General features: G+C 43.3%; 1 protein-coding gene across 2 annotated transcripts in view; it reads right to left on the bottom strand.

The window, feature by feature from the left end:
- COL2A1 (collagen type II alpha 1 chain) overlaps positions 1-25,991 on the bottom strand; it is a 167,057-nt gene that overhangs the window by 58,977 nt on the left and 82,089 nt on the right. For both annotated transcript variants that reach the window (XM_029595088.1, XM_029595089.1), the window contains 7 exons: positions 25,564-25,617; positions 24,868-24,966; positions 22,649-22,702; positions 14,064-14,117; positions 11,229-11,282; positions 6,440-6,493; positions 4,822-4,866 (listed from right to left, as the gene is read on the bottom strand). In XM_029595088.1, coding sequence (XP_029450948.1) covers positions 4,822-4,866; positions 6,440-6,493; positions 11,229-11,282; positions 14,064-14,117; positions 22,649-22,702; positions 24,868-24,966; positions 25,564-25,617 — 414 coding nt within the window. The remainder of the gene's footprint in view (positions 1-4,821; positions 4,867-6,439; positions 6,494-11,228; positions 11,283-14,063; positions 14,118-22,648; positions 22,703-24,867; positions 24,967-25,563; positions 25,618-25,991) is intronic.

Raw genomic sequence — 25,991 nt, 5'->3', positions numbered from 1 at the left:
CCTAGCTTAAACCTTGAGTTAGGATCCAGTAGTTTTCAGACCATCCCTGCAGGCACCTCCACAGAGCCTTTGTTGGATTGTTCAGCAGGGGAGAGAGGCACAGTTTTGGCTAAGCACCCCATGATCTAGCAGGAGGTATCTCTGGAGAGTGGCAAATGGTTTTGAAAAGAGCTGTTTTTATGGGGGGGTTACAGTTGTTTTTGGATCCTGCTCCTGCCTTGGGAGGAAGGTGCTGAGGCTCCTGTCGCGTAGTTAAGAAGAAGAGAGAAGTGAGTTTTGTTGTCTGTTGTTTTAGGAGGAATTTTTGCCACCAGTTCCTGCCCACAGAGAAGGAGGAGAGGTTCTGGACATTTGAACACTTTGGGACTTTCTACCCCCCCAAAAGTCCAGTTTTGCCATGAGAGAAAGATATAGGAGATCCCAGCTCTACCAGGAGCCCAGGCTCTATCGTTCAAGAGTGTTGAGTCCTTTCCTAGTGCTTGCCATCTAAAGGGACACAGACTCAATCTTTAAAACTGAGAAAGAGACACCTTTGGACTGTGTGTGTGTGTGTGTGTGAGAAGATTATTTGGAAAACGTTTGTTCTGAATTGGACTTTAAGTATTTTTTGGGTTGCAGTATATTTTGGTTGAACCCCCCCACCAGAGTGTCCAGTGCATTCTTCAGTGGTAAGGGTGCCCTCAAGCAAGTGTGAGCACTGTGACCGAAGGCAGATTGAAAGAAGTGACAGACTATGTGCAGGTCCCCATCCCCCATGAGCCTGGGCTCCGGAGGTTTATCCTCCTCCCTGCTGGAAGGAACCCCGGCACCCCGGTGGCCTGATTTAAACTGTGTTGGTGTGACCTGAGAGCTGACTATGAGTTAGGAGCAGAAATGGCCCCCAAGGACAACAGTGAGCCCCTACATTCGAGGAGGCCCCTACTAATAGGCTATGTGCCTTTGCAGATTCCTATACATGTGATCAGAAAGGAAGCGTGAAAGTGCTGACATTTTCTACTGGGAATGGTCTTAGAGAGAGGGAGAGGTTTCTCTACAGCAGAGAAGGTCTCTTCCAGGAATGCAGCACCCAGGCTTTCAGGAGAGGGAGTCCAGAAATATATCCTATAATCCTTCTTTCCAGGGCACAGTACTTTATCTGTCATAAGAGGTGGATTTACAGTTGGGAGCAAAGGAATGCCTACCAGATGAGTGAACCGGCTACTATGGGGTTTCTGCATCAAGGTACGTCCACAGGAGCTCATCCGTAATCTGTTCAGAAGGAGTCTCGAAATTGAGAAACCATCAGAAATAGAGAGGAGATTTCACTGACATCCAAGAGAAGAAGAATCAGCAGCCTTACACAGTCACTAATACAAGGAAAGACCCAGTTGGGGAGAATCTCTAATAAGTGCACTGCTAGGGATGCGGGAAAAAAAGGAATCCTCTAGTGCTGCAGAATCTATGATTAAAAAGCCACTGACTGTGTGTTGGATTTTAATTTCTGCATGTCTTGCACTAGAAGAAAATCTACTAATTGCCAAGTTATTCACATTGCCGAAGGACTCCAGTAAACTTTTATGTTGGAACAGGTCCACTTTGTATGGCTATGCTGCTTGCGGTGGAAGGTAAAGAAGACATCCACAGACTTAGGGTCCTGCAAACTTGCTTTTTCCCCTGTCAAAAGTGCCCTGGAGCCCCAAAGCTCCCAGATGTGCCCCTGAGCCTGGAGAAGAAGCAAGCAAGGGGCTACACCTATAATACTGCCTGCTCTTACTGCCAAGATGTACATGTTGAAGGTCTACATCTCTGTTATGAAATTCATTGTTTGTTTCTTTGTCCGGTGTTTATAATAGCTTGAATTAACCTCTCCTGTAGTGTGCTATTGTAGGTCCCTACCTATTATTGTGAAAAAATGTTTAAAGGCTGAACTATTAAAACCATGCCTCAGATCTGAAAAAAGAGATTCCGAGACTGCACAGCCCATGCTTGTCCCCTGCTCTGAGAAGAGGGGTGTCAAAGTAAAAAAACAAACCCAAAAAGAACAGTCTGTATGTTAGAAACTGGATTTTCTTGCTTTTGCATGGTTTGTGTTTCTGCAGAACCAGCAGTAACATGGTTAACTAGGCCCAGCACAGAAGAAGAGACCATTTGACCTTGGAGGGGGCCTATGATAACAGAAGGTTGTGTTTCTACAAAACCAGCAGTGACATGGTTAACTAGGCCCAGCACAGAGGAAGAGACCATCAGACCTTGGGGGAGCCTATGATAACAGACGTTTGTGTTTCTGCAGAACCAGCAGTGACATGGTTAACTAGGCCCAGCACAGAGGAAGAGACCATTTGACCTTGGGGGAACCTATGATAACAGAAGTTTGTGTTTCTGCAGAACCAGCAGTGACATGATTAACTAGGCCCAGCACAGAGGAAGAGACCATTTGACCTTGGGGGAACCTATGATAACAGAAGTTTGTGTTTCTGCAGAACCAGCAGTGACATGGTTAACTAGGCCCAGCACAGAGGAAGGGACCATCTGACCTTGGGGGAGCCTATGATAACAGAAGTTTGTGTTTCTGCAGAACCAGCAGTGACATGGTTAACTAGGCCCAGCACAGAGGAAGAGACCATTTGACCTTGGGGGAACCTATGATAACAGAAGTTTGTGTTTCTGCAGAACCAGCAGTGACATGGTTAACTAGGCCCAGCACAGAGGAAAGGACCATCTGACTTTGGGGGAGCCTATGATAACTGGCCAGCAACCAAGAAGACATAAGCAGTTCTGCTGCTCTATCACTTGAGAAAAACAAAAGGGGGAAAAAAGGCGCATTTTGTCTTGGTCTGCCGGAGCTTTTTCTGGAGGGAGTGGCTTATAGCCAAGCAGAAGGAGAAGAGAGCTGGGGGATTTTTTTGGTCCTTGACTGGAAAGAGAAACAGCATGGAACCAGCAAGCAGGAGGCAGAAAGCAGTGCGCCCGGATGTGAAGGCATACAGAGACAGGAACTTGGTTGCCGGATCTCCCTCCAGGAGGGCCTGAGATAAGCAAAAAAAGACGCTCAAAGGCTGATGCAATAATCTTGGCGCTAATAACGTGCGCTCTGGTTTTCAGCGCATATTTTTAATGCCAAGATTTTTTATTTTTCTTTTAACTCCCGATGCAGTAAGCTATTGCGTAGGGAGTTAACAAATGCATAAAAACTGTAAAATGTGTGTTCGGCACAGGTCAAACGCACATTTTAACTAGGGAAGGGGGGTGGAGTCATTTCTGACAGGCTATCCGGGTAAGAAGCGGCAGTCGCCACCGCCACTTACCCGATTAAATTCTGATTTATCTGTCTATCTGGCAGTGGGAAACAGCCGCGAGACAGGCGCACGAATCGGTAGTTATACGGCTATCCGCTGCGGGTCGCCGCTACTTAGCTGGATAAGTACTTGCCGCCAGACAGATGGATAAATCAGTATTTATGCAGGTAAGTGCTGGCTGTGGCCGCCATTTCCCCTGGTAAGTCAGTTATTTTCTGGGTAAATGGCGGTGGCTGCCGGCACTTCCCCAGATAGTTTTTACATTTTTTTTTTTTTATAGCGCTGCAAACTTAACGCCAGCTCTAACCAGGAGTTAAGTTTCCGGCACAAAAAGGGCACACTGGCCAGATGTGGTCTCTCTGCATCGAGGGGGTAATGCTTAATGCCCTCATTTGCATGGGATTTCTATGCGCGGGCACTAAGCAGTGCTCCCGTTTGGAAACGTGCATTTCCTGTGCGCAAACCCCCCCTTGCTGTATCGTCGGCGAGTTTTGCCCGCAGTAAATGCACATTGAAGTTTGCGCAGAAAGGTGCATTCAGCTGAACGCACTTTTCTGCACTGGGCTGGCAGAGAAGTATTTTTAGCAGAAGAGAGGTTTTCATTCACCCCTATCAATGCGGAAGAACAGCTCAGAGGAAATTTAGACTCCTATGTATCTACATAGCCTGCTAAAAGCACTGCTGAGTGTGTCCAAGGCAGATCCGTGTGGGACAAGGGATCTGTAGTGAGAAACTGGTTTCAGGCCTCTGCCTCCTTGCTAAGAAGGGACACTGGCCGCAGCGAAACAGGGAGTGGAGAGGATGGGGCACCCCAGAGAGAGAGAGAGAGACACTCATCGGATTTTCCACCATCTGCCTTCATATAAGACAGCAAGGGCCCCATCGGGGGGTTTTTTGTGTGCACATGTAAAGCGGCTGAGGACATTAGGGTATATGAAATTCCTGGGTACTCAATTGTTAAGCTATATCTGAACGTCAGTTAATGGTTCTTACCTTGGTTAGTTCTATGTCCTGACTGTCAGAGAATTTCATGTTACTGTCTCTTGCTGATATTTCATGTTCCATTACTACCATTGTTTTCCTCTATTCAGTTCCTTAGTTTTTGTTCTCTGATATCAGTAAAGTCATAGCCATCCTCATTGTGGGAAAAGTGTGTGTGTGGGACGAGGGGTGGTGGAACGGTTGGACGTGGGATCCATATCTCCCTATTGCTATTTTGTAACTCATAACCCCCCCCAATCACTGGAGCAAGTGGGGCTCTGGGGTACAGCACACACACCCGCTCCCGTGACGCCAGTCCATCTGGATTTCCTGAGAGGGACGTTACATTATGGACGATAACATAGAGTCGGAAAGAAAACACATTATTTAGCTGAAGGCGAGGAAAATCAGCCTCAGATATTAATATCAATCATATCCCTGGTTCAAGGCAAATACAGAGATTTGTATATACATATCTAAAAAAAAGAAATGCTTGTTTCTGAACAGAGGGACCTGAAGACATTCCTTATCTAGCTAGAGATAATTCTGAATCCTTGGAACTTACCCTGGGTCCGACGAGACCTGGAGTACCACCTTCACCTGGAACGCCCTGTAGAAAAGAAAGGGCAGAGAGTGCATGAAACAAGGGGCCGGGGGTCTCTATAAAGCAATGACACATGCATGGCAAAAATCTAAAGGAAATAGTTACCTATGTTAAAGAAATGAAAGAGTTTGAGGAGCTAGCAGTACAGGTCCAGGAGAATAAACCAGATCCTCTGCAAGTCTATGATACCTTTTACAAGGAGGATATTGTACATGACCTCTGAGCTTTCCAGATGGCCTCAGTGGTCTAGAAAGCTCATGTGGGTCTCAGTGTTTATTTCCAGCACTGGGAGCCTAAGTTAGGAGGCTAAAGTTACATGGTTGTGTATCTGGCCTAACTTTAGGGGCTTCCATTTAAGGCACCAAAAGTACATTTTAGGAGCTTTTATTCAGAAACAATATTTTGGTGCCTATGCTTGCTGAATATAGACTCCTAAATTTAGTGACTACCTTAGAAGTCTGTACTGAGGGTCTCAGAGTCCTTTCGGTGTACCCCATCATTATCCCCATCTGTGGATAATTCTTATGGAAGGCCAATAAAAGGTATCTCAGCCCACAAAGAACCCAGAAACTAAGCAACCTTACAATAAGTTGTCCATAGGGAGGGTAATTTTATGACTCCCTGCATAGCAGTAAAGTCTGCATGTACATCATACAAGCAAACTTTAATGGATTTTAAAAGCGAACCTATGTGCATCAGTTCACTTTGAAGATACTTATCCGGCTAACTTTGGAGGCCTATGCAACAGTGCAGCCACGCTACTGAATATAGCCAGCTAACTTTAGAACAGCTCTTTGACCCAACCAGACTTAGCCGGCTAATTCAACTCCTCCCAGTTACGCCCCCGGAATGCCCCCAATTTATCCAGCTAAATTCTAGCCACCTAACTTATTAGCTGGCCAGAATTTAGCCGGATAAAGGCTGAATATAGCCAGATGGCGCAGGCCATCCATTGCTCCTACCATGTGGCATGGGCCGACCAATGGCACATGGTAAGGGCAAAGGGCCCCTGTCACATGGTAAGGGCAAAGGGCCATCGGCGCCATTTTGATTAGTGATAGCCAATGGCCCGAGAGGGGGAGATCGCTCCCAGGACCCCGCAGGACCACCAGGGACTTTCGGTAAGTCTTGGGTGGGGGGGGGGGCAAATAATGGGGCTTGGGGATGGTGAGGGGTTGCAATTAATTGAATTTAAAGTGTTGGAGTGGGTTTGGGATTTTTATTTTTTTTTTTTAAATATGCCCTTTCTCCCCCACCCCCTAAAAAACGATAAGAAAGCCACACGAAATTTCATGGGTTTTCCTATCGTTTCGTTGGCCCCCCCGAACCCCCCGATGAAATAGGAAATATCATCTACATTTCCTTCCGTCACAAACGAATGCACATCCCTAGAAAGAGCCTCCTGTATTATCCCTGTAAGTCAGAGGATGATGAAGGGACATTTGCTGTAGAGGATCTCATAATGACCTGTAACTGTGAGCACAGCGACATCTGCATGTACATAGGCAGACTGCTGACTTGGCAAGAAAATGTAATACACCTTTAGTCTTAGATGCTAAGGTGAAACTTTCCAACTCACCTGGTCACCTGGTTTGCCACCCTCACCTGGAGGACCTGGAGGGCCAGGAAGTCCCTGAAAGATACAAGTATAAAAATGCAAAATGTGGAATTTAAAACATTTAATGTGCTGTATGTAGATTTCCAACTAACAAGAATTAAATGTAAAAATCATCAGCCTGAAAGCAGAAACTGTCCAGCACCAAATAAAACCAAACATAGCTCCACACTGAAATCAGCACCAGAGGGACGCTCTATTAGTGCTACTACTTATCATTTCTAGAGCGCTTCCAGATACACTTAGAGGCAGTGCTGCTCCATGGAGCTTATGATCTAATTAAGACAGGCAGACAAGACAAATACATGTATTTCTTAGCATGAACATAGCTAAAATTGAGAGGGCTAAGATCTGGAATAGCCAGATTAAGATTTAAAGGCAACCTGAAAAAAAAAAAATGTGGTTTTTGGCGGGACTTGAATATCACCAAAGGAGGATCATGACACACCAAACTGAGGAAGGCTGTTCCAGGCATACAGTGCACCAAGGTGGGAAAAGCAGAGCTGGGAATTGACAGTGGAGGAGGAGAAGGGTAGAGATATGAGCGGCTTAACCAAATAATGGACTGGTGAATGCGGAGAAGAGAAAGGAGAGAGGTAATGAGGAGCTTCGGAGTGAGTATGCTTGTGGTTGGGCACAAGGAGTTTGAATGGCATGCGGAAGCGAATAGGAGCCAACGCAGTGACTGGAGGAGAGGCGTTATAAGAGAGTACTGATTTTGGCAAAAGAGGAGTCATGCAGCTGAATTTTGGATCGACTGTAGTGGAGAGCTGGTTCATTGGAACACCTGTAAGAAGCAGGTAGCAGTAGTCTAAGTGAGAGGTGATGGATAAGGATTCTGGTAGTGTGTTCAGAAAGAAAGGGATGGGTTTTGGTGATGTTATAGAGAAACAAAATGACATATTTTAGCGGAATTTGGGATTTGTGCAGAGGAGAGGGGAGTCAAAGATGACCTCAAGGCTGTGTAATGACTGAGAGGGTGACAGGGTTATCCACTGAGATAGAAAAATGGAGAAGGGGGAAGGAGGTGGAGCAAGATGACGGACAGATTGCACTAAATGCAGCTCTACTCTGTGGAACTAACGTACTTCTATGTCAGTGTTTGCCTTTAAGATTATGGCAATATGATCAAAGGAAGAGCAATGAGGCCCCAGAATTGTGCTGAAGATCTATTGAACATCCCACATTCTGTGCTCTAGTAGCCAGCGTCTTTTAGAGGTTCCCTTAGTTAAAATGGCTCATTTGGCTGAGGTTTATGAAAGAGCCTTTTCAGATGCAGCTCCCGCACCTTTGAATTTGCTTCCAGTTCAATTGTGATCCATAGAATGCCATAAGCTGTTTAAGAAACTGTCAAAAGCCTATTTCTAAGATTGTTAAAATCAGCATTAATGTTAAGAGTTAGATGGTCGGATGTTGGCTTGATCATTGTTTTATTGGTTATGTGTTGTCTTGTTTTAATTCTGGATTTTTATATGTCACCCACCGTGAACTGCGGAGCAAGCAGGAAATAACTTTTTAACAAAGTTCAATTGTATCTGGCAAAGTCTTAGCTGGTGAATTCTGGCCTGTTAAACCAATTTGTTTCTCACCAGTCACTCTTACAGTCAATGGAGCTTTTGCAGGGAGTTGGGGCTTCTGGGGAAAATTCTCCTTTTAGAAACATACAAACATGATAGCAGAAAAAGACCATTATAGCCTAAACAGGCTGCCCATCCATACCAACTATTCAGCTTTACAATCCTTATTACTCCCTCAGAGATTCTCTATGCTTATCTCATGCTATCTTGAATTCAGATACTGTCTTTGCCTCCACCATATTCTCTCTGTAAAGAATTTTTTCTTTAGATTACTCCTATCCCCTTTCATCCTTATCCCATGATTCCCTCGTTCTAGAGTCTCCTTTCCTTTGAAAGAGGCCCACCTGTGCTGGATGGAAACATTCAAGGCATTTAAAATGTCTCTATCATATCTCCCCTATCCCGCCTTTCCTCTAGGATATACATGTTTAGATTTTTAGGTCTTTCCCCATATACTTTGGAATGAATACCACTGATTATTTTAGTAGCCATCCTTTGGCCCAACAATTTATCTTCATTTGAAGATGTGGTCTTCAGAACTGTATATAGATAGGAAGATCTCATTGGGTCTGGGGGGGTGATTCAGGTTTCCCCTCCAGCTCCACTGAATTTGATGTCTCCCAGTTTGACAATGCAGTAGAGGAGTGAAGTTCTCTCATCATGGTCACAGAATGTCCTGTTGAAGGATGTACAGGAAGACTCATGGTTGGAGCTACTCTGATAAAGCCTTCTGGACAGAGAGCACATAGGATGAAGTTTCCATGATCCTTTCATCTAAGGAGAACATCTATGGTGGAAGGTGAAGTGGAGGCCTCCATAGGGGCTTCTATTGAAACTGGGGCTAAAGGTTTTATTCAGCTTTCCCTTGCTAACAGGAAACAATCTGTAGTAAAGAGATGTCTTCTGAAATCCCATCATTATTCCGAAATCCCAGACCACTTTCTTGAAGGACGTTTTGCAGGCCATAGCTAACCTGTAACTTCCAATATCATTTCAGATTTCTCAGCTTTTCTATGGGACTAGAAGAACGAAGTCCAAATTCCTTGTTCAGGGTTTGATTGTGATTTTAAAACAATCTGTAAATATAGTTCAGCCTTCAGAAAATTAAGTTGACTTTTCAAGTTTTGAATGTTTCATTTTTCAAAGATTTAAGAGTGCTGCATAATAAAACTGAGGAGCTGGAAAACTCCACAAGAAGAAATAATGTTAGATGTATGGTATTAATTTTCCCATATAGGCCAATGTTCTGTACTGGGATATTGAGGAGGTAGCTTCATGAAATTTTGATGGCCCTGAAAGAAGCCTTTCAGGGCCATCTATCTAGCATATTATCTACCACTAACTAAACATCAAGATACTCCATGAGATTTGTCCCTGGGTAGACAACTATCTATGGACAGTCTGGAGATCATTCATACTTTGGAGAAGTCCCAGAATGATGATGCTATGAAGGCTACTCTCATGGTTATCTTTCTCTTCTCCCTGATAGGAATCAGACTTCATAGAGATTTGTTGTTTTAATTGTTTAATTTTTATGTTAATATTGACTATGGGTGATTGTTTTTTATTATCTTGCTGTACTTTGTATGAGATTTTTTACCTAAAAAATGTGGTTTATAAATCAATAAATTAAATTAAGGCATTTAAGTTTCAGGGGAATTGTTTTACCATCTCTGAACCAGTACAATTAGAGGATTTTCTTAGTAGTTATTCTAAACCCGATAATATTCAACTTCCTGCCTCTTCTGATTCTATAGCCAGGCCCTCAGGGGAATGAACAGATGCTCATATAGATGTATTATTTCACCATATATTCTAGTCATACCATTAGATCATTTGTCTCTTTTATTTTCTTTGTTTACTTTTTAGTATATTAATTGGGAACCTCCTTCTTTGTAGGCTTCATGGGGTACTGATATTATAATGGCTCTTCTTTGTTGTTATTCTGCTGCTTTGTGTTTGTTTCTTGTAACATTTTTGTAATTTCTTATTTTTAAGACTTGTTTTCTTTTCTTGTCATTACTGTCCATTTTCCTTAATTTGTTAATAAAACAATGAAAATTGTGGACTGGTTGAATGTAAGTTTGGAAAGAAAGATAAGATGTTCCTTTTTGACCATGTTATGTTTAAGTTGGTGGTAGTGGGACATCCAGACAGTGATGTATGACAAGCAGCCTTAAATCTGAGACTGGATTCTGGGTGGAATTTCTGGTGCAGAGAGGTAGATCGTGAGTCATCAGCATAAAGACTGGACTGAAAGTCATGGGAGGAGATCAGAGTACATATCCCTCGTATCAAGGGATTGAGGGTAGAGAGAGAAGCGAAGAGGGCTCAGGACAGAGTCTACAGCAACACTGACTGATGGGATGGCCATGGAGGAGGATTCCCAGAGGATATATTGAGGGACAAGAAGAGAACTAAGAAAGGATGGAGTTCCAGAGTGTCAAGGACAGAAGATGATCAACAATGTCCAAAGCAGAGGATAAGTCAACAAGGATAAGAACTGAGTAAAAGCCCTTGGTCTTGGTCATGAAGAAGTCTCTGGAAGTTTGTCAAGGGCTGTCTCTGTGGGTTGTAGATGATGGAAGCCAACCTGGAGTGGCTCCAACATGAATGGAGATGCAAGAAATTTAAGGTAGGGGAATGGCATGTTCATAGTTTGGATGTAAAAAGGACGTGAGAGATAGGATGATAGCCAGGCAAGTATGGTGCAGTGAAGGTTTTTTTGAGAAGTGGTGTGATCACAGAATGCTTGAAGGCATCAGAAATAGTTGCAGTGATCAGCTGAGGAAAATAATAGATGGAACAAATGACTGCAGGGGAGTCAGAACTGAAGAGATGCAAGGGAATGAGGTCAGAGGAAAAAGTAATGATTTTGGATGAGAGAAGATGGGCAGTTTTCTCCTTTATAAGACCAATACAGATCAACATACGTATCAGCACCAGAGGAACACACTGTTACAACTAACAGCACAATCAACAAGTCAGCTACTCTGTAACACATGAGAGCAAGTAAGCTGCATTATTATAACAGATGGCATTAAGGCTAAGTCACCTATCTAAAATATAATTAATTATACACACTAATGTTGATTATAGTTAAGGTGTACAGTATTTGCTTCAATGAAACTACATGCTAATACAGATTAGTGCACAAGTCAATTTATTCTACATACCTGGAAGCCAGAAGGGCCAGGGGATCCTTGCTCTCCTCTTTCACCAGCCGGCCCCTGAGGAAGAAAAGCAGCAACAGTGATTGTAACATCGGTCTGTTACCAGGCACAGCTCAAAGCAGGATCTTCATCAGCAAGTAATACACAAATCAGAAGCAATGCGTCCTACAGGGTCACTTTTGGTCCAGTATTAGTGAGATAGTCAATGGCCTTCTAGCTCTCTGGCTTAGTTATCTGGTCTATTCTGATACTCTCATTTTTTCTCAAAATTAATAAAAGCATACCTTCAGAAAAATGTCTAAAGGCTCCAATGTAAATATGGTGGTTCATACTGAGTAAGCTGGCATGCAGAGAAGTTATCAGGGTAAAAATGATCTAGAGAACTTTAGCCGGATATTCAGTGGAATGTACGCAGATATGTCTTCTGCTGGATGTACCCGGATAAAGTTATCTGGAGAACTCCACCTGAATAACTTTAGGACAACATTTATCTAATCCTGATTTACCCACCTAACCTTGCCTGGCTAGTGCTGATGTCAGTGCTGCCTGGACAAAGAGAAGCCCCAGAAATGCCCCTGGCACCCCACCCCCTTTTGTACCCGGGTCAGTTCTGTGTGGACCACAAGCTACCCAGATAAAAATTTAGCCAGAGAACGGGGAAAATATTCAAATCTCGGATTTTGTCTAGCTAACTCCAAAGGTTAGCTGGAGAAACCCTTTGAATATTAACCTCGGGGCTGCCAATCTGTTTCTCAGAGCCTTCCAATTTGTAGTCAGGCCTCTCCCCTTTGGTTTTCATGGAATATTGTTTAAAAAGCAGGTTCTGAGAGGATCAGGAGCATTGCTGTAGTGCCGAGGCAGAAACAGGGAAAGGAGTGTAAAAATCTAGAGGCCCATATTCAAAGGGATTTGTCTGGCTACAGTCAGGCTTAACTGGAGAAACCAAGAGGCCTGAACTTCCCGTTCTTACCAGGGACCTATATAGGGGCAATATCACCTCCTTTTTTTCTGCTGACCATTCATCTCCCTTTACAGCCAAGCATTTTTCTGGCTTTTGCTATTATCTTATTCAACTGTTTGGCCATTTTAAGATCATCAGACATAATAATTGTTTTCTTTTATGATGTTTTTTTACTCTATTTTATTGTATTTATTTTGATTTTATTGTACCCATTATCTTATATTATGTATGTTAAGGATAACGCACTGAGTACCTTGGATCATGCAGGATATAAATCCACCAAATAAATAAATAAATAAATAAAATAAATTACCCCCAGATCCCGCTCTTCTGTCACACTTAGAAAATGTTCACGCCCTATACTGTACCTTTCTCTCTTGGGTTTTTGGAACTCTGACAGCTCCCAGCATTTTATATTAATTTATTCACTTCACTGTTTACTGATAGGCCCTTCAGTGGCAGTTGAAGGGCCAAGCCTCATTCAGAGCTCAGTTCTGAACAGAGATTGCTCCTTTCCCAGCAACTGACAGGGAAGGCCCAATCTCCTTTCAAAACTTGGTTCTGAATGGGGAAGGAAGGGCCTTTGAACTGTCATTAAAGAGCCAACCAGTAAATAATGAATAAATGAATGCTTAAGTGCTGGGAGCTAGTAGAACTCCTGGTACTTACGTATTAAGGACATGGGAGGAGGTATAACACTTTACTCATCCTGCTCAAGGTTAGGGAGACTTGAGAGTTCTGGGTTGGGGGCAGGGGAGAGGATGGTGAATTTCTAAACTATTATGTTAACTTTGGTGAAGGGGGTAGGATCAGACCCTTTCAGGCACAATTTTATTTGAAAGGCATCAGGGAGCCAGTAGGGGAACTTCAATGATCAGCCGCAATTTTTTTTGAGGGCAAGGGGAGAGGAAAAGGGAGGGGGACTCCGACGCTTGACAGCTACTATTTGTTTTAAATGTTATCTGGCTAACTTTAGACCAGCTTTCTTCCCCAATAGAGAATGCTGGATAACTTTACTCAGCTAATGTTGAAATATCATCACTAGCTGAGTAAATTCAAGATATGCCCCCGGAACACCCCCACCCTTCCCTTTTTTTGTTCAGCTAATATTTAGTCAGGTATTTAGTTATCAAGGAGGGATATTTAAGACTCAGGATTTGTCTAGCTAAGTCCCAAACTTAGCTGGACAAACCCAAATGAATAGGGATCTCTGTCTGTACTACTCAGAAACCTGTCTGGAATGGTTTAAAGTTTGCACAGATTCTGGAGGCAGAGAGCGCCTGAAAACTCATGGATTAAATCACCTTCCTTGTTGGTTCTTTAATAGGGATCGTAGCCTACTAAGACTCCATGGAATCTGAATGATTGTCACTGTGTAGGGCACAGAAGAAACAGAACACTTTGGTGGCCATGATCATTTTATGGGGCCAACAAAAAATATATAAGCCATAGACATGAGATATCTGAAAAAGAGACCTAAAAGCACTTGTACAATAAGATCAATGTCTAGAAAATTCTTTGATTAGTCCCATAAAAGATATACCACATAGGGGAGAGGCAGAACCACCACAAGTGGTACAAGAGAAGGTGACAAGTCGCAGAAACATAAAAGGCAACACCAATAGGTAAAGTCTAGAATTTTTTTATATAACTCAGAGTCACTTCCCCTCTTCTCCCATAAAAGATATCACAAACCACCACCGGGCAATTCTACATCATCTGAGAACCACTCCCATTTTGTTCATTTCTGACAGAAGGAGACAGTCGGGTTGGTTGTGCAAGCAAGTTTCATCAGGACCTTCCAATGGCAAGAGTAGCTGATGACAGAATGGAACAACTAAATAAGGGTCCAGATAAGGTAATCAAGAGAAACTTACAGCTGGACCTGATGGGCCCTGTGAACCAGTCTCACCATCTTTACCAGGTAGACCCTAGAAAGGAAGAAAGCAGACAATGAATGCATCTCTCAAGGTTTGAATCTTTGTATTCTAAAGCATTTCTGAGTAGGACAGCTTCTTCTCAGGACAAGTAAAGGGCACGCCATTAGACAAAGAAACCTAAGGTATGACAAGTGGTTGCTCCCTAATTATGGTAGAAGTAACAGGTCCCACTAAATAAACTCATTACAAGGGCCTTGCTTGGTAATTAGGGGGGGGGGGGAAAACCCCACTTATTTTCAGCATGTTCTGTGACAAAGATATGTTAGTATAATGTGAAACTTTTATACTTGCATCTAGTAAAATTAGAGCTGAAAATGTGAGTTAATCATGATTGTGCACACATCCAGCATGCACGCAACAGAATTCAATATGTATGCAATAATAGAAACCTGGACTCATCCAGACGGGACACTCAGAAGACAATTTTCCTAAGAAGTAAGAACATAAGACCAAAGTCCATCGAGCCCAGCATCCTACCTCTGATAGTGGCCAGGCCAGATCCCAAGTATCTGGCAGATCCCATAAAGAAGATCTATTTCCTATCACTCCAAGGATAGCAACAGCTTTCTTTAACTTATCTTGCTAATAATGGGTTTTTTTTTCACAACATGTTTATTAGTTTTCAGAAACAAATGAGATATGATACACAACTGTAGCAAAGGACAAACCATACCAACATCTCTCAGAGGAAAAGAACAACCAGTACCAAAGTGGTTTAACATCAGAATCACCTTCCTGTTGTTAACCATAGACTCAATGTCTCAGTTTTCATACCCCCGCCCCATGGAGAATCTCTGAACATTTTGTTATAAAAGTTTTACATCTTATATTGAAAACCGTAATCTTTCACATCAGTTGAGTCCTCCAAATCCTTAGGCCCTGGTCTGCTCATCAGGAGCCTTAATAAAGTGAGGTACTAGTAAAGTATCCTTCAAAAATTAAATATATTATTTCTTACCATCAAGGGCAGCGTCTCTAAATAGGCCTGCCACACCTGCAACACCATTATCTAACTGCTTCTTTGATGTCATTTTCGCAATTACATATTCAAAAGTTAAAAAGTTTTGCCATTCTAGATTTCCCTTGTGGTAAGTTAGGGCAGTCTGTCCCTACCCAACTATGTAAAATAGACAAAATCTCGTTAGTAGCAAAGAAAACTAAGAATAATTTGTTACTGGACACCAGCTGAGAAGATATACTTTCATAACTTCCAAAAAGCCAAAACATGGGCTCTGAGGGCAAATGTATTCTGAAAAGAGCACCTGCAAAACTCTGTACCTCACTGCAGAATTTCTGAATCATACGGCATTGCCAGAAACGGTGTTTATACTCCCCTTCAGCACTAACACACTTCTGACATGCAGGAGTCTCGCATAAAGTAGCTTGAAAGGCTTTTTCCTGCGACACAGAGGCTTGACATAGAAATTGGTATTGTGTTTCCTTTAGTATCACATTTTCAGTAATTTTCTCTCTATATTTTTACAACACTGTCGGAAATTTTGCATCAGCAAAGTAAACTCTGCCCACTTTTCCCATTTCTTAAAAGTATCCAAGAGACCATCTCCTGACTGAATAGGAAGCAGTCGTCTATTGAACGCAGCACATGAAGGCTTTCCCATTTACTACCTAATAACACTTCCTCTAACACCCCATTTTTACCGAATCCTGGGTTTATTTTAATCAGATTCAATACATAATGTCTTATTTGTAAATATGCACAAAAATCTTTATGTGAAAGTTGGAATATGGATTGTAAATCCTGATAGCTCTGTAACACATTAGAGTTTCCCAGAAAAAGCTGGTGAACCTTCTTGAGACCTTTCGCATGCCATACCTTAAACACCGGATTACGTAATCCTGTTTCAAATTAAGGATTAGCTCGAATGGAAATGAACGAAGAGACTCTATTGACATTATGAGTTGACCTGCAGAGGAACGCCCAGGCTTTCCTGCAGAAGGAGACTATAAGATGACGTTCCCTTACTGCACTTGGAATTTCCTTCTCTGCAATTTGAAGCAGGGAGTTCAAGGAAAAAAGATCTTAGCCAGTTTTGTAACAAATGGAAAGGCGAGAAATTGGAGGTTTCGAAAAGCCAATCAGATATGTGACTTAGCATGCAAGCCAAATTATCTAGCTGCATGTCTGGGCATCTTAACCCACCCTGTGCTGACTGTCTCGTCAATAGGTCCCACGGGATACTCGCCTTTTTCCCTCTCCACTGAAAATGTCTCAGCCTCCTGACTATTTCCCTCACATCTTTCCTACTCAGTCAAATAGGCAGCATCTGCATCAAATAAAACCACTAGAGTACTTTCATCAACTTTACCAGATATATCCTTCCTACTAAGGAAAGAGGAAGCTGCCGCCACAACTTCAGTGATTGGGTCAAGTTCCTCAGTAAAGGATTGACATTGACCTCATAAATTTTACTAATATCAGTGGGAATCTTTATCCCCAGAGAGCTCATCTGACCTTCAGCCCACCTTAATGAACATAAGATATACCATATTAGGTCAGACCAAGGGTCCATCAAGCCCAACATCCTGTTTCCAAGTCATAAGTACCTGGCAAGTACCCAAACACTAAATATATCTCAAGCTACTATTGCTTATTTATTAAAAGCAGTTTATGGACTTATCCTCTAGGAACTTATCCAAACCTTTTTTAAACTCAGTTAAACTAACTGCTGTAACCACATCCTCTGGCAATGAATTCCAAAGCTTAACTATGCGCTGAGTGAAAAAGAATTTTCTTCAATTTGTTTTAAATGAGCTACTTGCTAACTTCATGGAGTGTCCCCTAGTCCTTCTATTATCTGAGAGTGTAAATAAACGATTTACATTAACTTGTTCAAGTCCTTTCATGATTTTGTAGACTTCTATCACATTCCCCCTCAGTTGTCTGTTCTCCAAACTAAACAGCCCTAACTTCCTTAGCCTTTCCTCATAGGGCAGCCATTCCATGCCACTTATTTTGGTTGCCCTTCTCTACACTTTCTCCAGTGCAACTATCTTTTTTGAGATGCAGCAACCAGAATTGCACAAAGTTTTCAAGATGCAGTCTCACCAAGGAGCGATACAGAGGCATTATGACAGTCATCCTTTTATTTGCCATTCTCTTCTTAATAATTCCTAATTCTCTGTTTGCTTTTTAGAACACCACAGCACACTGAGCTGACAATTTCAATGTATTATCCACTGATGCCTGGATCTCTTTCCTGGCTGGCAACTACTAAGATAGAACCTAACATTGTGTACCTACAGCAAGAGTTATTTTTCCCTATATGCAACACTTTGCACTTGTCCATGATAAATTTAATCTGCCATTTGGAAGCCCAATCTTCCAGTCTCACAAGGACCTCCTGTAATTTTTCACAATCCGTTTGAGATCTAACTACTCCGCATAATTTTTTGTCATCCGCAAATTTGATCACCTCACTTATTGTACCCCTTTCCAGATCATGTATAAATATATTAAAAAGCACCAGTCCAAGTACAGATCCCTGAGGCACTCCACTGATTACCTTCTTCTACTGTGAAAACCGACCATTTAATCCTACTCTCTGTTTCCTGTCTTTTAACTAACTTGCAATCCACAAAAGGACATTGCTTCCTATCCTATGACTTTTTAGTTTTCTTAGTAGCCTCTCACGAGGGACTTTGTTGAATGCCTTCTGAAATACAAATACACCACATCTACTGGTTCACCTTTGTCCTCAAGTTTAGTCACCAATTCAAAAAAATAAAGGAGATTTGTGATGCAAGACTTCCCTTGGGTAAATCCATGCTGGTTGTGTCCCATCAAACCATGTCTATCTAAATGTTTTGTGATTTTATTCTTTATAACAGTTTCCACAATTTTTCCCGGCATGGAAGTCAGGCTCACCAATCTATAGTTTCCCGGACCACCCCTGGAACCCTTTTTAAATATTGGGATTACATTAGCCACCCTCCAGTCTTCAGGTACAACGGATGATTTTAATGATAGGTTACAAATTAATTGAAATAGGTATGAAATTTCATTTTTTAGTTCTTTCAGCACCCTGGGGTATATGGTAATTTACTACTCTTTAGTTTGCTAATCTGGCCTACTACATCGCCCAGGTTCACCGTAATTTGGTTCAATTCATCTTAATCATCACCCTTGAAAACTGTCACTGGAACGGGTATCTCCCCAACATCCTTTTCAGTAAACACCGAAGCAAAGAAATCATTTAATCTTTCCGCGATGGCCTTATCTTCCCTAAGTGCCCCTGTAACCCCTCGATCATCTAACAGTCCAACCGACTTCCTCACAGGCTTTCTGCTTCGGATATATTTAAAAATTTTTACTGTGAATTTTTGCCTCTATGGCCAACTTCTTTTCAAATTCTCTCTTACCCTGTCTTATCAATGTCTTACATTTAACTTGCCAATGCTTATGCTTAATCCTATTTTCTTCTCCTTCTTCCAATTTTTGAATAAAGATCTTTTGGCTAAAATAGCCCCTTTCACCTCACTTTTTAGCCATGCTGGCAATCATTTGACCTTCCTTCCTTCCACCTTTCTTAATGCGAGGAATACATATGGCTGTCCTTCTAGGATGGTACCGTATTTTCCGGTGTATAAGACGACTGGGCGTATAAGACGACCCCCCCTTTTTTATACATATTTTTAAGAAAAAAAATAATTTTACACTCAAACAGGAGCAACCCTATCTATGAAAAGGCAACACTACAAATACCGTATATCAGGCCCTAAAAACCAATATACCTCTTATTAGGAAAACAGAACTAGCAAGCACTATAGATCCCCACACAGAAATAATTGTAAAACTATACTAATAAGCAGAATAAATGTTTCAAAACAGCTATGAACAGAATAACATCCAACAATTAAAAACTCATAAAAACTATTAAACATTCTCCAAACACCAATAAAATATTTCAAAAAAGCAGACACATCACATAATATTAAATAATTAAAATGGCAGTCAATCAAGAAAAATAAACTTAAAAAGCCACCTTTCCTTACCCCCTCCAGCAGCTCTCCTATTCCTCTTCCTCTTCCTTAGGGCCCATGACTCTCACACACACACCATACCAGTCATGCCCCCATGACCAGTTTCTGTCTCTCACGCACCAATCATTTCCCAAACAGTCTTTGACACACACACCAGACACCTTCCTGAACAGTTTCTCTCATGCCATACACACACACAGGCTTCCCACTCCCGTGTTCTGCTTACCGTACATATACGGGCTTCTCACTCTCATAATCACTTTCTCTGTCTCACACACACACACACCAGTCTCTCTCTCATTTCCATGCTCACTCTCCACGTGCACAGGCTTCTCATTCCCTGAATCACATTCTTTCTCTCACATTCACACACAGCAGTCTCTTTCTCTCACACACACCGTCACTTTATCAACCAGTCTCTCTCTCATGCACGCGCACACACACACACACACACACAGCCAGTCCTCCCGCTCCCATGCTCTCTCTCACATAATCAGGCATCTTACTCCCATGCTTTCTCACATACCCAGATTTCTCACTTCCATGCTTTTTCTCTCTCTCACACTCACATACACATCAGTCATCTCTCTGAGCAGTCACTTTCATTGTCTCTCACACACATGAGCTTGCTGACCAGTTTCTCTCAATCACACACATGCTCTCAATCAAATGCATTCTCTCACTTACACACAGGCTGGCTGCTTCTCTCTCTCTCTTTCACTTACACACAGGCTGGCTGCTTCTCTCTCTCTCTCTCTCTCTCACTTACACACAGGCTGGCTGCTTCTCTCTCTCTCTCTCTCTCTCTCTCTCTCTCTCACTTACACACAGGCTGGCTGCTTCTCTCTCTCTCTCTCTCTCACTTACACACAGGCTGGCTGCTTCTCTCTCTCTCTCTCTCTCTCACTTACACACAGGCTGGCTGCTTCTCTCTCTCTCACTTACACACAGGCTGGCTGCTTCTCTCTTTCTCTCTCTCTCTCACTTACACACAGGCTGGCTGCTTCTCTCTCTCTCTCTCTCTCTCACTTACACACAGGCTGGCTGCTTCTCTCTCTCTCTCTCTCACTTCCACGCCCCCCCAGCACAAATAGTACCGTAGCTGCAGCAGCTTCCTCCTCCAGCCCCCGCAGGCCAAGAAAGAAGAAACCCATCGGCCGCGGGAGGCTCACGCTGCTGTCTCCTTTCCTGATTACCAGCTTCTTCGACTGCTCGGGGGCCGATGCTGCTGCGCCGCTGCTATTTTTTCACGCGGCACGGCTCTTTCTTCCCGCGCATCACTTCCTGTTCTGGTTCAAAGGGGGGGGGGGGGCGGGAAGAAGACAAGGCCAGCCGCGGATGCCACAGCTTTTTTTTTTTTTTTTGCACCGCTGCCGTTCCTGCTGGGCTTGAACGTGCTTTTAGCCCAGCGGCAACGGCAGTGCGGTGCGCGGGAAGGAGAAAGCCGTGCCGCATGAAAAGATAGCAGCATCGGCCCCGAGCAGTCGAAGGAGCTGGTAATCGGGAAAGGAGAGAGCAGCGTGAGCCTCCCGCGGCCGATGGGTTTCTTCTTTCTTGGCCTGCGGGGGCTGGAGAAGGAGGTGATGCAGCTACTATTTGTGCTCGGGGGTGGGGGTGGAAGTGAGAGAGAGAGAGAGAAGCAGCCAGCCTGTGTGTAAGTGCGAGAATGCATTTGATTGAGAGCATGTGTGTGTGATTGAGAGAAACTGGTCAGAGAGCAGGTGTGCCCGGCGTATAAGACGACCCCCGACTTTTGAGAAGATTTTCTTGGGTTAAAAAGTCGTCTTATACGCCGGAAAATACGGTATTTTTTGATAATTGTAATTGTAATTGTCTACCTATGATATTTATGTCATGATGTAAACTGTTGTGATCTTCACTTGGAACAATGGTATATAAAATGGCTAAATAAATAAATAAACAAATAAATAAATAACAATGTCCTTGCCTGTTGCACACTTTTTACCTTTGTAGCTACACCTTTCAAATTTTTTAAACTATTTTTCTCATTTTATCAGTTTCCCTTTTGAAAGTTTAGTGCTAAAACTGTGGATTTGCTTACTGTCCCCTTTCCAGTCATGAATTCAAATTTGATCATATTATGATCACTATTGCCAAGTGGCCTCACCACCGTTACCTCTCTCACCAAATCCTGTGCTCCACTAAGAATTAGATCTAAAATGTATTCCTCTCTCATCGGTTACTGAACTAATTGCTCCATAAAACTGTCATTTATTCCATCCGGGAACTTTATCTCTCTATCATGTCCTGATATTTCACTTACCCAGTCAATATTGGGGTAATTGAAATCTCCCATTATTAATGCACTACCAATTTGGTTAGCTTCCCTAATTTCTCTTAGCATTTCACTGTCCGTCTCACCATCTTGACCAGGTGGATGGTAGTATACCCCTATCACTATACTCTTCCCCAACACACAAGGGAATTCTACCTATAAAGATTCAACTGTGCATTTAGTCTCATGCAGGATCTTTATGAAAAAGGTTTTATTATTTTTCCCTCCTTGGCAAGTTTCTTCTCAAATTTTATCTTGGCCTGTCTTACTACCGTCTTGCATCTAACTTGCCAGTGCTTATGCTCTTGCCTATTTTCATCATTTGGGTCTGTTTTGCATTTTTTGAATGATGCCCTTTGATTTTTAACTGCTGCTTTCACCTCAGCATTAAACCATGCTGGCAGTCATGGGATATATTATCTATCTGAAAACTGCTGTCATTCAGTCCAGCTACAAGCATACATGAGGTTCCACAGTGTTTGCATTTTTAGTCAGACTGGGGGAAAGTGTCCCTGTGAGGTGCTTTGGGCAGGATCAGAAAAGAGTGCACATAGATTAGATTTGAAAATCTATCCATGTTATTTTCCACAGAAAATGCACAAAAAGCATGTGCAAAATTTTTAACGACTCATGGGCAGTTTTCAACAGGGAAATATGAGCACACTTTTCTTTTGAAAATTTGATATAAGGTTGGAGGACCCATGGGCTTTGCACATAGACGGACAGTTTGAATATTGTTTCCAACAAAGACAGTGACAGTGTGGCACTAAATGGGAATGTGAACACAGGCTGTATGCAAACAAATGGAACATTTGAATTATAAATGAATGTGCATACAAGCAGAATAATGATATGTGCTTTACACATGAGTTGTATATAAGGGTAGAAATGTGAAAAAAATGTATATAAATAAATACTAAAAACAAGTACACTATAACAGGAAATTGCAACTATCCAGTGTGCATAAAGGAGATCAATAAAGACAGGCACTAAATAAATATGCACTCATATAAAATAAGGAGTGCATTTATCAGGAATGGGCAAACATCTTATAGGTATACCGAGGAAATGGCAGAAATTTGTACAGAGATGTGCACAACTGTTGTGAGCACAAAAGAGAAATAATGAAAGTGAATTATATTGGACTGAGAATAAAGGACAACGTTTATACACTCGCAAACTTGAAATGTCATCGGTACTTCTAATGTGAAAATAAGCAACTTACTCTCAGACCGGGAGCGCCTGGTAGCCCCTTCTCACCTCCTTTCCCAGCTTCACCCTGAATGAAAGGAGAAACTCGGTGAGACAGCACAGTTCAATGTCTGTGCTGCATGTGCACAGACAGGAATTAATGAGAGAAGCTTTGGAGACTGAAGAGAGAATGGATGGGGGATTATGATTAAAGAAAAGGTGGAAAGCACAGCAACTGATTCTCTGTGACTCTGGTACCTTATGAAGCTGACTCTGTTGACCCAGTAACTTTTTCTGTCCTAAAACTTTCATGTCCTGACCCCCTATGACTGCATGGTTGTGCCCCCCCCCCCCCCCCCCACCCGATACACCAATCCCAGGCTCAGTTATCCTCATCCCCCTATTCTACCTTTCCATTCTTGTAATCTTATGATCTAAGCCAGGGGCTTTCATTTATAAAATGTGGCTTTTGCCCTCCTGACCACTTGGCAACTGAATAGCGCTGCAGAGGACATGAAAGGAAGGGCTGGAAAAAGAAGCACGCACAATAGAACAGATCAGAGAAGAGCTATTCTGCTCCCCCATGACCTCACAGTGCTGCTGACTGCTGCAGAGACGGAAGGAGGGGCTGGAGCAGGGATCAGAGGGTTTTCTCTGCTCATCCCAGATCTACTCTTCCCGCCTCCCCCACCCCACCCAGTGGAGCCCAGGAGACTCCCTTCTCCAGCCCTCACCATCCACCTGCTGCCTGGAGTAGAGAGCTCTTATCTGGTCTGCTGGCTGGAGGGGAGGGGGCCGAAGTGTAGACAGCACCAGGCAAAGCAACTCACTGTGCTCCCAAGCCTTGGGATTTGGCTGACAGAAGAGGGGAGGACGTCAGAATCATTTATGGCAAGAGAAAGGGGGTCAGTGCAGGAAGGGGGGAAAATGTGGTTGAATACTTTTAGGAGCAGCGCGTGAAGTGAATGCTGGGGAGGTGAGGGGGTGTACATGCTGGAAGGAGGTGTGGTGCAAGAGGAGGTGAATGCTTCTGGGGGGCAGTGTCGTGAAAAGGGATTCATGCTGCAAGAGTTGGGGGAAGGGGGGAGTAGCAGAAGGAGAAGCTGGGGGAAGCTGGTTTTCCTCCCAATCTCCTTGAAGTCAGCAATGCAAATTGTTCTGTTTTGCACTTTATTCCTCCCCAAGGACCATGCTGCCACCTGTTCTGCAATAGGTGTGATGGATCCAGGACTTGGGTGAGGAAAACAGAGGGAGGGATCAAAGGCTGTGATAGGGTTTTGAATGAGAATCATGTAGGGGGCGTGGAGAGGCATGAGAGAGCCCGGGATGGGGATAGAAGGGATTCAAAAGAATGGGGAGGGGGGTGTGTGCGTGCAAGAAAGTCAGCGGTGGTGACTGGGGGGAGGGTGGAAAAATAGAAATGGTGATGAAAGGGGGTGTATGACAGCCAGAGGGAGTTAAAAGGCAGGAAGGATGAGGATGGGTGACAGTCATAGCTGGTAAAAGTGGGAGGGGGAGAGGGAAGGGAACTGAGCCAGAAGGGGTGAGAGAGCCAGAGATGTTGATTAGACGGGGAAGGATTTGAAAGAGACACATAGTGAGGGGTTTAGGGAATGTTATGCTGGGGCTGCCAGGGGAGACACTGGTAGGAACCTGATAGGGAATTGCGAGCTACTGATGGGGATAAGAGAATGACAGCCATTGGGCAGATCATGATGGAGAGAAAGGAGATGCTGTCACAGGGTGGGAGGTTTGAGATAGATGCAGGTGGGGACAGGGTAGGGAAATTGAAAGAGACTAATGAGGATTGAGAGACTGGGGGAATAGGATGGGATTGAAAGAGAGAACAAGAGAAAGAGAGAGAAAGACTGGTGGGGACAGGGTGGGGGAACTGAGGGAGACTAGTGGGAATGGGATGTGATTGAGAGAGATTGGTGAGGACAGGTTTGGGGGATTGAGAGAGACTGGTAGGGGGATTGACAGTCTGCTGAGAACAGAATGGGGCTGAGAGAAACCAGAAGGGAGAGGGTGGGAGGACTGAGAGAGGGAGGGATACTGTTGGAAGGGGGCACTCCCCTTGCCCCTCTCGTGTATTGAAAATGTGAGGCTCTTTGGTAGCGTGCATTCCAATTTCTTGGCTCTTGGTGCATAGAAGGTTGACCATCCCTAATCTAAGCCCTCGATCCTTGTGGCATCAGAAGGACACATTTTATGTTATCCTGCTGGAAGCATAAGAAAGAAATGGGGACTCACGTTGGCACCCTTGGGACCTGGGAATCCCATGACACCAGGCTGTCCTCGTGCACCCTGCGGGCCGGGAGGACCTGGCCGGCCATCCTCACCGGAAGAGCCCTGGTAAACAACAGAAACAATGCTATTAATCACAAATCAGAGAAGGTTAGCATCAAGAGTCTACTGCAGTATAGCTCAGACTCAGGCAATATTGCAATTGTAAGACAGCAGTCGTAATACAGCCCTGCTGCATGCTACAATATTTACAACCTACCGCCCGAACCATTACAGTATTCATACAACAATGAAGTCTCCACGGCAATGCCATGCATGGCAATACAATTAGAACATGCTGTCCAACATAGTTCAAAATATCCAGCCTCTTATCTAATGCTCAGTGCTACTCTATTTGAGATATATTCTGCACTGGATGTTTCAGGGTTTAAAATATAAAATAAAGTAATTTCTTTACACTAAGAAACCCTTGTAGGGTTGTAACTTGATTGAGGATAAACATGAGCGATGGACTTTGCATGATCATGCAAACGTTAACCTGGGAGGGTCAGCATCTCATGATCCTTCTGTGTGGTGAAGCGAGAGGGAAAGGCTCCATTAGGTTTGTTGATGATGTCGGTGACTCTCAGTGAGCGAAAGGCAGAATTTGTTCTCTGGATCATGAGAAAGCTGGAGGTGGGGTTAAGGAAGAAGTCTACTTACAGAAGGACCAACTTTGCCTTGAGGACCGGCATCGCCAGGTCGGCCAGTAAGACCCTGGAATAAACAAAAAGCAACCCAATCAATGCACAGCTAGCAATTTTGTAACAATGAGGTCCTCACATACAGAGAACTACCGCTGGACGTCAATCAGCAGGAAGTGACTGAAGCAAGGGAAGGGCCAAAGGACTGGCAGTGAGGGTGCATTGCCCCACCGGGGCTCAGAGAGGGGAACCAAAATCACAACTAAGCAACGGATATGGAGTCCGGAGAATAAAACTGTCCTCAAGCTGGGGGTTCTCATCATCGTGGCTCTGTTCAAATCAAAATCGTGAATTTTACTGGCAATGCCTAGGATGCTGAAGAGTGACAGTAACTATAAGCTCCCAATGCAATATATTGATTAGTTGAGCATCAACTCCACTGAAACC

Source organism: Rhinatrema bivittatum, chromosome 3 (genome assembly GCF_901001135.1).
Source record: "Rhinatrema bivittatum chromosome 3, aRhiBiv1.1, whole genome shotgun sequence".
NCBI classification, from domain to species: domain Eukaryota; kingdom Metazoa; phylum Chordata; class Amphibia; order Gymnophiona; family Rhinatrematidae; genus Rhinatrema; species Rhinatrema bivittatum.
Note: the sequence above shows the minus strand (reverse complement) of the source record. Positions and strands in the feature narration are given on the sequence as shown.